At 49.7% G+C, this 14092-nt stretch overlaps 2 protein-coding genes and 1 long non-coding RNA gene across 5 annotated transcripts in view; 2 read left to right on the forward strand and 1 right to left on the reverse strand.

The window, feature by feature from the left end:
* The window catches only part of GRK5 (G protein-coupled receptor kinase 5), a 168278-nt gene extending 166281 nt beyond the window's left edge, over window positions 1-1997 (reverse strand). The window contains exon 1 of one of the 3 annotated variants that reach the window (XM_067000384.1): window positions 1709-1997. In XM_067000384.1, coding sequence (XP_066856485.1) covers window positions 1709-1760 — 52 coding nt within the window. In that variant the 5' untranslated portion in view covers window positions 1761-1997. The remainder of the gene's footprint in view (window positions 1-1708) is intronic. The other 2 variants (XM_067000385.1, XM_067000383.1) reach the window with 2 other exon arrangements.
* Window positions 1998-2296: 299 nt separating this feature from the next.
* LOC136791232 (uncharacterized) lies at window positions 2297-7401 on the forward strand. The gene is made up of 3 exons (XR_010832761.1): window positions 2297-5041; window positions 6248-6422; window positions 6777-7401. It is a non-coding gene; the product is annotated as an uncharacterized lncRNA (long non-coding RNA).
* A 1442-nt stretch (window positions 7402-8843) lies between these two features.
* PRDX3 (peroxiredoxin 3) lies at window positions 8844-13986 on the forward strand. The gene is made up of 7 exons (XM_048059796.2): window positions 8844-8934; window positions 9017-9083; window positions 9206-9347; window positions 10068-10203; window positions 11931-12034; window positions 13166-13331; window positions 13806-13986. Exons 1-7 carry the CDS (start codon window positions 8899-8901, stop codon window positions 13857-13859), a joined length of 705 nt encoding a protein of 234 aa, XP_047915753.1. The 5' UTR covers window positions 8844-8898; the 3' UTR covers window positions 13860-13986.
* Window positions 13987-14092: the final 106 nt, after the last annotated feature.

Below are 14092 nucleotides of genomic sequence, written 5' to 3' on the forward strand. Positions count from 1 at the left end.
AACTGAGTGGCATATTCAAAATTCCTTGCAAAATATTGGCTCACAGAAAACAACAAACAATAACTGTAATTAATACCAGTCCTTTAAAGTATCCCTGAAGTCTTCTGAAATCTAACCCAGTACTGCACTGCTGGTAGCAGCGACTGCATCCTGAATGGTATTGGAAATGACAACAGAAATTCGCAGTTCTCCAGGAGAAGACAGAGTTGTAACGCACCGGTCTGCTCAGCAGAAAAATACCTTTGCCCTTATTATTTAGATTTTTTTTTTCCTGGAGAATCGCGGGACTTTACTCTTTAGCTAAGCCTCGCAAGTTCAACACCCCCTGAGTTATATAAACATTATTTTACAATTTGAGCTATTTTTCCCAGCGAAGGGATCGCTCCAGGGGAGGACTGTTTCAATGACCTCTTGTAGCAAGCCAACGTTGCATTTCTCCTGCTTCCACGGCTTCGGCGGGACCAAGCCCGAGGTGCACCCAGGCGGCCCCGGCCTCGCCAACCCCAGCACCCCAGAGACAAATCCCGGCTGCGGGTTGCACCGCACCTACAGCTGCCCCTACCAGCGGGCGGCTCCAGGAGACAACAAGTTGCACCAGAGGCTTGAGATGTGTTATTTGAAAGGGTAAAGGACGTGAGGGTTGGTGCTGGGGGGGGGGGGAAACAAGCCAGGGAAGAAAAACCCCACCGGCAGCGAGCGCTCGCATCCTCGGCAGCGATGCTGCGGCCGTGAGGTGCTGGTGCGCGGCGCCCACCCTGCGGCGGGGGGGTGCTGCCGGCATGGCCCCCCCCAAGGAGCAGCGGGGGGACACCCTCGCCCCCTTTGCTGGGGGAGGAAAGGAAAAGCGGAGAGGGGAGAAAACCGCCCCGCAGGGCTGCCGGCCGTCACCGGGCTTTTCGTGCTTTTTTTTTTTGCTCGGGGAGGGGGGGGGGGGGGATGCTCTGGGGTGGGGGAACAAGGGGGGATGCTTTGGGGGGAATAAGGGGGGATGCTTGGGAGGGAATAAGGGGGGATGCTCGGGGTGGGGGGAACAGGGGGGATGCTCGGGGGGGAGCTGGGGGAGATGCTCCTGGGGGAACAGGGGGGGATGCTCCCCGGAGGGGGAGTTCCCAAGGGCCACGGAGCGGCTTCTCCTCGCCGGCAGCTCCGGGCACCCCTCGCCCCCTGCCGGGGACCCCCCGGGGGGCTGAGCCCCGGCTGGGAGCAGGAGCGGGCCGGGGCCAAACGCGGCCCGGCGGTCGCCCCCCGTAACGCCGCCGCCTGAGGCGGGGAGCGCCCGCTCGGAAGCGCTGCGGTCCTGCCGCTGTCCCCGCGCTATCCCCGAGCTATTTGCGGCTCCGCCGAGCCCTCCTGAATGAATGCATCCGCAGCTGACCTTTAACAATAGGCGCTGAAATAGCACAATCTGCGGGACCGGCTCGGGGGGGGTGGGGGGGTGGGGGGGGGCTGTGCAGCGGGAAGGAAGAGATGGGTGAATATTGTAATCGCGGCGATCTCGTCCGCTTCCTTTCCCAAAGCTCCTCGCGCAGAGGACATGGGGGGGGGGGGGGGGGGGGATCATCGATGTTCTCCCCCCCGTACCGGGGGCTCAGCCTCACAGAAACCTTTTCCAGCGCCGGCTCTGCCCCGTGCCCCCCCCTCCCCTCCCCAAGCAGCGGGGTAGCGGCGCCGAGGATGCTCGCCCCCCCCTCTCCCGGCGCTCTCTCACCTTCCCTGGCTTTCAGCAAGACGGTGTTGGCAACGATGTTTTCCAGCTCCATTGACGAGCTCGGGCAGCGCAGGTCGGCGGCACTGCAGCAGGACGGCGCCGAGGTGCGGAGCCTGCGGGCGCCCACCAGCTCCTGCCCCTAGCTCCTCGTCCCCCCGGGCATGATCCTTCCTCCCTCCCTCCCTCCCTTCCTCCGAGCTCCCCCCGGCGCTCCCCTCTCTCTCCGCTACTCCATCCTCCCCGGCGGGCTGAGGGCTGGGGCGCTCCTGCCTCCCTCCTCCTCCTCCTCCTCCTCCCCCCGGGGGTGGGGCACCGGGAGCGGCCCCGCAGCCCCGCGCAGGCGCCAGCCCCGCAGCCGGTTCGGTGGGGCCGGGGGGTCTCGGGGCACGGACGGACCGGCGGACGGGAGGACAGGAGGACACAGCGCCCGGGGCAGCCCCCGGGGCCGGGGAGCCGCGGGGGGCACCGCGGGGGTGGCCCCGGTGGCGCTGCCCTGGTGCCGGGCGCCACCCAGCGGCTGCGGGGTTTGGGGGGACCCAGCAGCCCCGCCGCGGTGGCCTGGGGTTTTTTTTTTTGGGGGTGGGGGGGGGTTGTTACGGGTTTTTCTTTTGGTGTTTCATCCTGAGCAGGAGCTAGGCTCGTGGGAAGTTTAGGCTGAGCCCCAAATTCCGCCTGCTGTGTGCGTCCGAGGGAGGGATGCTGGTGTTGCTGGCGTTGCGGGGACCGATGGCACGTTCGGCGGGTCGGGCGAAGAAAGAGGGATAAAAGCGACCCGTGGCTCTCACCAACACTCTCCCCCATCAGCCCTGCGTTGATTAAATCCATGCGAAGCAAATCAAATCAAATTAACATGCAGCTTCTTGTAAGCGGAACAGAGGCGCTGCCCCTTCTCCCTCCTCCTGATTGCACCGGTCGCGTTTCTCTCTACGGCCAGGCAGAAGTGGCTCGCAGCAGCAGACTGCTACTGGATGCGCTTTCTGAACGCAGGAAATAAATGATAAATGCGCTTAATGAATAATATCTCGGACATTAGGATCATGTGGCTATAATAAATGCCTCCTGTACCTTAGCAAATGCCCAAGGTTGGAACTTGGGAAGCTATTGTTGCAGCAGGTGCCACTGCTGTGCATAATCTTCCCCATCCTCCCTCCTGTCACTTCAGGAAACGTTCAGGCTCCGGTAGCCATGCCGTGCTGTGGTTACTTTCTTTGTGATGCCAAGTTCCATATAACAGCGGTTGTGCCTGTAAGTACCGGAAGATTTTTCCCTGATTAAATAATTCTTGAGGGAAAAATTGCTTCCTGGAAACCAGAGCCTTAGCACAGAGATGAGGCTCCTGAGGAGTGGCTGCCCTGCATGTTGTTTGAGCACTTCTGTGCAAGGGATGATGCTCACATCTAAAGAGATCAAAAGGAGAGAGGCACTTGTAGACCCTAAGTTCGGGTGGCTAAGCATCTGGAAAGCAGTATGTGCATCTGAGGGCTCTACTGCTCCTCTTGTATCCTATATCTACATCTACATACTTAAGCGCTATGTGCACACAGTTATCTGCAGTGTTGCCCTGTGGAACAGAATTACAACTGTGGAGTGCTGGTGCTGTCCTTTGTGAACGTTTATTTAGTTCCTGAAAGAGTAACTAGTAGAATTATCAGAAGAGTTACAAAAGATCTGCGTGGTGATTGGTAAATCCCACTGAGCTACTCGGTGTTCGTAAACGGCCCAGCTGCGAAGTACTTGGCGCTCCCGGCACCCAAAGGCACGCTTACCCGGTCCCTGCAGAAACAGGAACAGCAACTGAACGAATGTCGTGCTGCTGGCTGGGTGGTTATTTACACCAAGCTGGATGACTTTGCATTGAGGTGGGTGAGGAGCAGTGGAGCAACAAATGTGGCTGAACACAGGGAGTGGAAAGCCGAGCTCTGCTACCGGGTGTGAGATTCTGCAAAAACATTTGTTTGAGTTGCACATCTACATGGAGGGCAGCAATTCTGACCTCATTTTTATCAGTAAGAACAATGGAGTGGGTTTTCTTAATGATTCGTATAGCAACTGAGAACATAAAACTTGTTTCCAGTACATCTGAGTCAGTTTGGTGCCCTAGAACATGAAGGAGTTGTGCTCGCTATCACAACGCCTGCTTTGAAAAACAAATCAAGACAACCCATCCTCGCTGCATCCCTTTCCTAATTCAGACTCTAAAGCCTGAATATAGCACTGCTACATGACAGAGCTCTGCTTCAGCACGGGGCTCTGATGGATGGCCCCTTTCACGGACGTGGTTCCCCAGGGACTGCCAGATCAATCGCCCTGCACAGACCTACTTGACCCGAAGTCTGTGTGTTGGTCTCTGCAGAACCCACCAGAGCATTTGGAGCCCTGCCTTATGACTTTCCTATGGCTGTGGGCGTCTTCATTGTCGTGCCACCTGGAACAGCTGGGTCACAAACACAACAACAAAAAATATTAGGAAGAGCGACATTTATTTATATCAATTTTCTCTTACAACGACGACAAAATATTAGAAAGAGATACATTTATTTATATGAATTTTCTCTTACAACAACCCAGGCCTTTAATTTTAGGCCACATCCACACCCAATGTAATGGAGCAGTCAGGTTCTTTGTGAGCGAGGGGAAAAGAAATTCTTCATTATCAGGAAATCCTTGAGTCTCTTCTACTGCTTATCTTATTCTACCGGCTGGTGCAAACTCTGGTGCTGAAATACACAAGGATGGACTCAAAGGCAGCGTGGCAGGTAAGAAACAGGCAGGTCTTTTTTTTTTTTTTTTCAGGCCTAAAGACCCTGATTCAGTGGTTGTGGGAGCAAAGGGTAAAAAATTGGTTTGAATCACACAGAAGCAGCTAATTTTGGAAGAAAAATTAAAAAGTAAAGGTTACAAAAAAAAACAACCCACGGCTAAACTGAAAGATTTGTTCTCTATGGTGCTTAATGCGTTTGGTTATTCTGCTTTTAAATAAAACATCTTTCATTTGAAGCCATCCGAGAGTGGCTCAGAAAGGCACTTTTTGAGCGGCGAACAGGAGGGCGAAGCCGGGCTGGCAGCCATCTTCCCTCTATGGGAGAAGAGAGGTTTGTAAATGAAATGCCAGCACCGTGCGAGACCCAAATGCATCAGCGCGAGGTGAAGAGGAAGGCAGCAGAGCGGCGGGCGATGGATCGCGAGCGGCTCTGACAGACGAGTCCCCGGCAGGGTGGGCTCCCGCAGCTCCGGCCAGCAGCAGGGCACCACGCACCCAGCTTTATCCTGCCCTCACAGAGCGAACGCTCGGCCGCAGCACAGCCCGCGTGAAAGGTCAGGATAAGATCCCAGGTGAGCCGGTTGCCTGGAAGGGTTTTGCCTTATTCTTATCAGTTGGAAACACGCCCTGACAGGAGCTATCGCCCACATTCACGTTACAACACGTAATTAGCGCTGTAGAGTTTCTTTGTGACCACCTCCGAACGGGGCTGCGTTTGGAATCGGTCCTGAAACTTACCCTACAGAGGGGTACGTGTTGTCACCTCCTGCTGAGATGCTGTATCAGCAGGTGGGAACGTGCAGGCCCACGAGGACGCATCTGCAGGCAGCTGCAACCTTTCGCGGAGCCCTGTGCGTAAGGACAGAGGCTGCCATCTACCAACAGCCGTGGGGTGATGCATCATGTTCTCGAAACCTAACTTTCTGCTTTGCTTTAGGTGAAAATGTCCATGCCTCTGTAGCTTCTCTCCATTTCCAAACCTTTTCTTGCAGTTATCTGTTTCCTCAAAGCAGAGGACAAATGATTCTTACAGCATTTAAGCATATAGAATAAAATAATCTTCTAGAAGAACAGAATTTATTTTTTAAACGAGCGTCAAATAAGCAGCACAGAATCTGACATTCAATGGCCCACAACAGCAGGAGATCTGTTTTAGGATTGTCTTACCCCATTCATCAGGTTCAGAGAGAAGCTACCCTTCCACTAACATTTTGTTGCATTAATGATGATCTTTCAAACAGCTCTTTAAAAACTAACCTCACAAAACAACAATGGTAGCAATATACAAGTAGTATGTAGTAATTTTTTAATCAACAGATCTCAAAGCTTTTGTTTGTTTGTGGTGGTTGTTTTTTTGTTTGTTTGTTTGTTTTTACCAAAAAGGCAAATTTAATTATTCACAGATAGGGAAAAAGGCACTAAGTGAGAGCAGGCAGATAAGTGTCATAACCAAAAATTAAATTTACCTCTCCCGTTATCCATTCAAGTGCTTTAGCCACTGCTCAGCACCTTAAAATGACACAAAATTCTCTGCGAAATCTTGCTGAACTCCTGGGAAGTCTTTCACAAACTTCAGATGTCTTTGAATTGAATTTAAAGACTCCAGACCTTCCAATAACAACATGCACTGCTGATCTCTCACTGAACCAGTATGAACCAGCAGTCTGCAACTGCAGGATGAAAAGCAAGATTAGGGCCTGTGGTTTCCCTGATCTTATTTTTTTATTTGTTAGTTTTCAATCCCATAGTCTCAGCAACACCGTGTATCCTGATTTCAGGAGTGTACAGTGACACAGCAAAGCAGAAAATCAACAAGCTACTGAGAAAGATGTGCATGTGGTACCGCTTGGTAAATCCATTTGGAACTTCAGATGGCCAGAAGAATCAGGTTTAGCAGCTGCTCCAGTGTGCACCAGAAGTGCTGCTGAGGAAAAGCAACAACTGTTTTGCCAGGTGCGCTTTGCAGAGAAAAAGTCCGCCTTCAAATCCTAGGGATGCCCGGTAAAAAGCAAAATGGAAAATAAACCCCCGTGCTAAATGGCAGTAGTTCAAGTTCTTGCCCAGAAGTCTGGGAAACTGAATTATGCTGCCTTCATAACAAAGCATGAGCAATATTTCCCCACCTGCAAGCCAAGTGTTTAAACAAAGAGTTTTAAACAAATATAACTTTCCAGGGAGAGGGGAAGGACACCATTTTAAAAAATATCAACTGAGAAATTGTGAATAATCATCTGCGGGTGAGACAACCATCCTCAGGAAATCCTAGCAATAGCCTTTTTTTTTTTTCTTTTTGCTGCTACAATACAGCTCCCACAGCTGAGGGAAAGGAACTGCTATGGCCCGACCGTATCCTTAACTCAATTTGCTGCCCAGCCTCAGGGGAGCTGCTGCTGGGCGAGTTGATCTGTTGATGCAGAGGAGATGTGCCATTCCAGCAGACGTGAACACAGACGTGCCAATCTGCACGGCTGCTCGAGGAGTCAGCCCAGGTACTGGCTGATGTTTCTTGGCCACTCTTCACCAGTCATTGCCCTGCAGGTGACCCTTGCTCAGCTCCATTGCTCATTTTTCTGCTGGCAGTCCTCACAGAGTCTCAGCAGCGGCACTAAAATCTCCCTAGACTGTACTGCAGACACAGCTCTCAACAACTGCTCCTGCCCTCTCCATCTGCTGCTTTTCCTGGGGGCTCCCAGGGCTGCAGGCTACAGCACGCCTCACCCGCAGCGCATCTGATGTATTTTCTGACATGGAAATAATTTACTCACTTCCACTTTCAGGCTTTGAGGGTTTTTAAAGCAAGAATGCGCCAAACTTTTAGGTAACAGACATGCAAATAAGCTGAGTAGCTCAGCCAGCTGGCTCCCCTTGTGCAGCCACCTTCCTGACAGAGCCCCTGTCCGGCTGGTACTTTCAAGCAGCCCTGGTTCATCAACAAGAGCCAAAGCTGAACTTCCCTCTCAAACACATTCAGGTTTCTCTTAGTGAAACGCTAATGACAAGAAAGGAACGTGTGAGGTTCCTTAACTCAGAATAAGCTGTTTTAGTGACCACTTGTTCATACCTATGCACACATTCTCTAATGCACTCTCAGGGCTTTGTTAGAAGGTGTTAAGCCTGAAGAGAACAGCTGCAACATCAAAAGCAATGGTGATGTATGCTTGAATGCAAGGAAATTACTGGATGCAGGAAGCAGTTAGACTATCACGCTGGTGGACCTTGTACTGAGATATCCACATCCCTAATTGTCCACATTTTCCTTCCCCCTTTTCTCACCATGGCTATAGGAAGGAACAGTTCATCCTCTACACCGTTGTGCAGAACACCTCCATCTTCATCATCTCCCTTTGGGCACCTCCACCTTCACCACAAGCCCAGACAGCTGCCCAGCACCTCTGTGCCATATGAGTAGATAACGTTATACTCTGCTGGGCAGTTTTCAAGATTACCAGAGCCACATTTCCACCCATTTTTGGCATCAGCTGTATTAATAAATTCAGAAGTGCCACAGAAAGGCACGAGAAAGTGAAACTGGTGTGTCTGTAATGTTAAATGTTCAGAAATGTGCCTGGTGTGCTTTTGGATGACACCAACTAATACTGTCCCAAACAGTTCCTAGGCACATTTGGGAGATAATATTGGTTAAAATCCACTCCTAACAAGTGAGTTGTGCTCAACCTTCCACTTCTGAATGCTCAGAGAGTTGACTTATGGAAGTGACTGGACCATACCAGCTGGATCGGTACCAGGAATAAGTTTTTTAACGTGTTCAGAGCCACAGATGCAGCATCCGTTGAGCTTCCAGGAGCTCGTTGACATTGCTTTGGTTGCCTTTGGCCTTGCCCCCAGCTGCTGATGGCAGATCTAGTACCGCTGGAGGAGCCACACCTCTCCCTAGCTCACAGGGTGGGATCTCCCCTTCATAACAGGCCGTGAATATTTTTAAATACGAGTATTAAAGGAGCAGGCTGGCCGAAGCTCCCACCTTCAGGGAAGCAGAGAGGTCTGCCTGCAACAGGCGCGCTCCCTCCCACAACACACCCACCATTCCTGCGCTGCTTCCACCTGGGCCGGTGGCAGGATTTTATGACTAAACAACTACAATCCGACCACGAGTTCATCAAAGAGTCGACAGAAAACTTTATTGTTGAAATGTTTTAGCTTGAGCCACGCTTCGCTCTGCACCGCAGAGCCAGGTCCCGGGGCCAGAGCCACCTCAGCCCCTCAGAGGCCGGCGGCGAGCACGGGCACCGTGCCACCCGCTCCTCGCCCTTCCCTGCGCTCTGCCCACCCTTACCCCACCCCGACGCCCCCCGGGCCGTGCAGCCAGCATGGGGACACCTCCTCCCGCCGCGGGCCTGGCACCGCCCGTGTCCCTCCTCCCCCGGTCCCTCCTCCCCCGGCCCCTTCCCCGCCCGCCGCCGCGCACAAGATGGCCGCCGCGCTGGGGAGGCTCCTGCGGAGCGCGGTGAGTGCGCGGCCGCCCGGCTCCCCCCCCCTGCCCGCGCTGCCTCCCCGCCGCCTCTCACCCCCCGTGTGTCCCCTCACAGGTGCCCGCCGCCGGGAGGAGGCTGCCGGGCCGGCCCCAGCTCCTCGCCCGCCGCCAGCTCAGCCTGGGTAAGCGCAGGGCGCCCCGCGGGACCCCCGGGCTGCCCCCCGGGCACGGTGGCCCGGCTGTGCCCGGCTCGGCTCGGCCCGGCCCGGCCGCGAGCAGCCTCCGTGGTTTTCTGTCCCCTCAGGCGCCTCCCGGCTGGCTCCGGCGGTTACGCAGCACGCCCCGTTTTTTAAAGGCACGGCTGTCGTCCACGGGGAGTTCAAGGAGCTGAGCCTGGATGACTTCAAGGGGAAATACCTCGTTCTCTTCTTCTACCCGCTGGATTTGTGAGTGCCGGGGGGTAAAATAAGCCTCTGGGTGCTCCCCTGGCGCTTGTGACTGAAGGAGCGTTGCTGAAGGTCACCAGAAGTGCTGCGGCTCTTTGCTGTCTGCAGTGTTTGTTTCTACCGTACCCGGGCTGGTTTTGCAAAGCAAATGTGTCTGGTTTTCATATGATTGATAAGGCCTGGGGGCAAACGGCCATCCATCATGTGCTAAAACAACAGACCTGGTGGTTGGAGAGCATCTTTGAGCTGCGGGGTGTGCTTCAGGGCGTAGACAGGGCCTTGTTGGTGTCAAATCCCGGGGGTGAGAGCATTGCCTTGTGGCGCGGGGTCACGGTGTGCCCTCCAGCTCCTGAGTGAGAGGTGGGTGGACGAGGCTGACCCCGTCCTGAAGAGGTGAATCCTCCTGGACAGAGCATCCCGGCCGTTCTGCCGAACTGTGGTGCATGTGGGCACATGGGGAGGGTTTAACCTGCAGTGCTTTCTCATCCAAGCGTAAATATCTCTGCCTAGAACTGGTAGTTGAAAACTGGTGCACCAGCTAGGTGTCCCCTGCAGTGGCTTGAGTCTCAGTGAAGCTAAGCAGAAAACACGGTCAAAGTTACCAAGCTAAATAAAACGTGCTGCTGCATTAGTGCCTGGAAACAGATGTGCAAGTGCCTTGTATTAAAAGCTGTCAAAATGCTGCTGAATCATTATAGCTCTTTTTCTGTTCCCATCCAGCACTTTTGTATGCCCTACAGAAATTGTGGCTTTCAGTAATAAAGCAAATGAATTTCGTGATGTGAACTGTGAAGTGGTGGCAGTTTCTGTGGACTCTCATTTTTGTCATCTGGCCTGGATAAATACGCCACGAAAGGTATGAATTGGGCAGCTGTTTGAGGCTTTCTTTGTTGGATTGTTTTCTTTTCATAAGAGCAGTAAACAATTATGCAAACATTGACTTCAATAAATAGACTGCCTATGGTGATATGTTAAGTAACTTTTGTGTTTGATGTAACTCAGTTCTGACCTCTACCTTTGTTTTGTCGATCTCTTCCTTAATAATTTGTAGGGTTTTTTTCATCTTTGTTTTGTTCTCTTGGTAGTTCTGTGGGTTACATCGTATCTTATACAGTTATCTTGAAAGACAAACGTTAAGTGTATATGTCACTGTCCTTAGCTGCTTGTTACAGCTGATGGTTTGTGTGTGATGTCACAGAAAACGAATAGCAGCTGGCTTAGTTGTTAACCAATACATGACAGTGGTAACTTCAGAATGGAAGCAGAAGAACAAGCAGCTTAATGGAGCATTTGTAAGATTTAACTCATTTGCTGAAATGGTTCAACTTCTGAAGTACAAATGGAGGTCTTTAGCTTTCTTCAGAGAAAGGAAGTGATAGAGAAGATGGGCTTTTACTGGAAGGGAGCCCCTTTCACTTGTGTGAAAATGCGTACTTTTGCCATCACAAACCGTCTCGCTAGCTTGGTTAGTTGCAGACAATCAGATCTGACACAGGAGGGTGCTGAAACTCCCGTGTGATCAGTTACTGCCTATGTGGTCATGGGGACAGCAGTCCACAGGGGTGCTCAGCATGGTTGGACTGGGCTGCCTCCAGATGCATGGCTTTTCCTTGGTTATGTAGGAGGGAGGAGTTTCCTCAATTTAGTATGGTTTAGATGAACCAGTCAAGAGTATTTAATCTTCTGCATGCTTTGCTGAAGCTCTAAAATGTGATTATGGACTGCCTTCGTTGCTTTATGTGGAAGTTGTTAAGGGTATGCACACAGAGCAAAGCGTTCTGCAGGGTGGAAAGAATTCCATAATGGTGCAGATGGGAAACTGACACCCAGAGGACTTAAGGCCTTGGTTTCTCCAGCGTCTGCCTTTAAAGCTCTGCGTGTGAGAGCTCCGTTGCAGGCAAGCATTTGCAAGATCAGGGTCTAAGTGACTGAGATTGCACAATGATTCACTGGTGATGCCAGGAATAGAAAAGCTAACAAATGCCAGTCCTGTTTCAAGGATAGAAAGCTTATCTCTCGTGCAGTTCCAGTGTTGCAAAACTCAAAGCTGTCTTGGTTGACTCTCCAAATAGTATTTAAATTGGTTTTGGGGAGAAAGTACCTGCACTGCATACAGAGAGCAGCCTAACTCTGACACGCAGAGCATGGCTGATTGAAGCTTTGTGTTTTGCCTGCTTATAGTATGCAGGTTTCTTTTTCTTCCCCACCATGTTTATCTTGTTTGATTTTTAATACTTAGATATGAGATAGAATTTTTTGTATTCAAAGCTTCGGCATGGGATACAAGCGAAATCTGTCTGAAAATTTCACTGTTTTCACAAGTACCTTTTACCACCAAAATACGCAGTTCTAAAATGCTAAGCAGGTTTTCATGTTCCGAAAAAAACAAGCGAGTGCTTTTTTAAAGAAAAACAACATCAACAAAAAAGCAAAAACCACTCCTTGCACAGTTCCTGTCATGGAGAAAATGGTGTCTGTTGTTAGCATACCTACAGGAACACTGAATCCAGCCTCAAGAAAGAGAGCCCTAAAAAGCATTTGCTAACAAAATGGAATCTTACTCTTTTTTTTTTTTTTTTCTAGAGTGGCGGTTTGGGCAAAATGAATATTCCAGTTCTGTCAGACCTCACAAAACAAATCTCCCGTGATTATGGTGTATTGCTAGAGGGACCTGGCATAGCACTAAGGTAATGCATGAGTGCTGGTAATTCTGTTAAGACACTACCCAGTTTAAAACAAAGTGACCTACACTGTCTCTTCCTCCAAGGGGAACTGTACAGGGATCAAAATGAATGCTGTATGCACTTACTCCTGTGGACCTTATGCTGGATCCCCCCCCCTTTTTTTTCCCCTCTCATCTGAAGGGAGAAGAGACTACCTTATGTGTGAGAAGTTCCTAAAGCTAGAGGCCACTACAGTCAATTCTGTAGTTACCCAGAATTGAAAAATTGTTTTTTTTTTACACCATGGAAATGCTAAAAGCAAATAGTGGTCCCTTATATGTATGGGACTGAGTAGGTGTCTGCTAGCGACCTCTGATTCCTGATCTCTCTGGATTAAAACGTTTATGCTGGCTGTCGTTCCCAAAGCAAGCTTGTACTCTTAGCGTTCAGAGAACTCTAGTTATGTATACTTGACAGAGAAAGGCTTTTCTATGCCACGGAGGGGTGTGGGGGGGAAGTATTTAATTTGGTTTCCTTCCAAGGAAAGAGTGGAAAAAGTCTACAGAAGGCTGCTTAAAATTCTGATGCAGTGCTGATTAACACTAAAGAACAAATTATAGGTTGCCCTAATCTGTGCTGTTTTTTTTTTTTCTTCCACCTAAACACAGCAGCTTCTTTGCTAGGAAGGAACTTCAGACATTTGTTTGTTAACAAATTAAATTAATTAGTAGGGTGAGATTGGGACTTTGGTTTCCACAATGGCTTATATATAACAGAAATTAACTTAGTAGCTTAATACGTAAGCAACTCTTCTTTCAGTACCTTTGGCTTTTCATATCAAAAAGATGTGGAAGGGATGGCAGCTATCACCTTTGAAATACAGATGGAATTAGAAGTTCTGCTTTGTTGTATATCTCACTGTCTTGATTTAATAGTCTTTGTGCCTGCTCCATAATTTCAGAATACCGTAGCAGTTCACTGGCTCTTAGCTTTTGATCACTGCACTAACAAACAGTATATCAAATGGGGTATTGCTGCTCCTCACTCTAGTGTGTGCAGCTAAGAATAACGACCTTGCTGAAATGGTTCATCAGTTTCTTGCGTGTTTGGTCTTGGAAAATGATGTGCATTCCCCAAATTCTTGCTCAATTACAGAGGTCTCTTCATCATCGATCCAAATGGGGTCATCAAGCATCTAAGTATCAACGATCTCCCCGTCGGCCGTAGTGTGGAAGAGACCCTTCGCTTGGTGAAAGCATTCCAGTACGTGGAGACACATGGAGAGGTTTGCCCAGCAAACTGGACTCCAGATTCCCCTACAGTAAGCGTCTGCTAAATATCACTGTTCTAAATATAGACACCGGCATGGTTTTGCATGTCCGAAGGGCTGAGAACCACTCTAATGTGAGGTGCTTGACTGAATCTGATGCTGTTTTCTAAACCTTTTATTGGTTGGACCAATTCAGTCTATTTGCATGATACTAAATATGTGATTTCTGTGAAGAAAGACTCTGACTTTCTTCTAGAAGGCACAGTTTGTATTTAAAACTCTTGACTTGTAGTTCCTACAGGTTGCCTTTGGATTTTTTGCTTACTTAGTGCTCTGCTTGGTATTTATCAGGAAAAATGTGTTATGTACTTAATTTACAAGTAGGAACGTTCAACCAAGTGCAGAAGCAGAAATAACCCCAGTGTTTTAATAAGCTATGCATGCCTTCTCTTGGATAAAATGTCAAGTCCATAATTTTTGTATCTCGGTTATAGCATATAATAACTATTTTTTTTTTCTTGACAGATCAAGCCCAACCCAGAAGGTTCTAAGGAGTATTTTGAAAAAGTTCATAAATAAACAGTCAAATATGCAGACAAAACTCAATGTCTTCAGCATAGGGTAATGAAGAGAGCAGCTGTGATTGTAGAAAAAATAAGTTCTCATTTTCTCATGTTAAGAAAGAAAAAATAAACGCTGAAATATTTACAGACTCCCTTGTCTTGTTTTAAAAAGAAGGGTAAAAACTAAGGATTTTTTTCCTGCTTTGCAATTTTAAGTTTTACAAATTTCTGTAACCAGCAGTGTTCCTG

Source organism: Anser cygnoides, chromosome 7, assembly GCF_040182565.1.
Source record: "Anser cygnoides isolate HZ-2024a breed goose chromosome 7, Taihu_goose_T2T_genome, whole genome shotgun sequence".
Taxonomy (NCBI): domain Eukaryota; kingdom Metazoa; phylum Chordata; class Aves; order Anseriformes; family Anatidae; genus Anser; species Anser cygnoides.

Excerpts from the sequence above, each read along its gene's own strand:
- PRDX3 (XM_048059796.2), top strand. The coding sequence starts at position 8,899 with ATGGCCGCCGCGCTGGGGAGGCTCCTGCGGAGCGCG. Across the intron at positions 9,084-9,205 it reads CCGCCGCCAGCTCAGCCTGG|GCGCCTCCCGGCTGGCTCCG; the intron begins GTAAGCGCAGGG and ends CTGTCCCCTCAG. Across the intron at positions 12,035-13,165 it reads GGACCTGGCATAGCACTAAG|AGGTCTCTTCATCATCGATC; the intron begins GTAATGCATGAG and ends GCTCAATTACAG.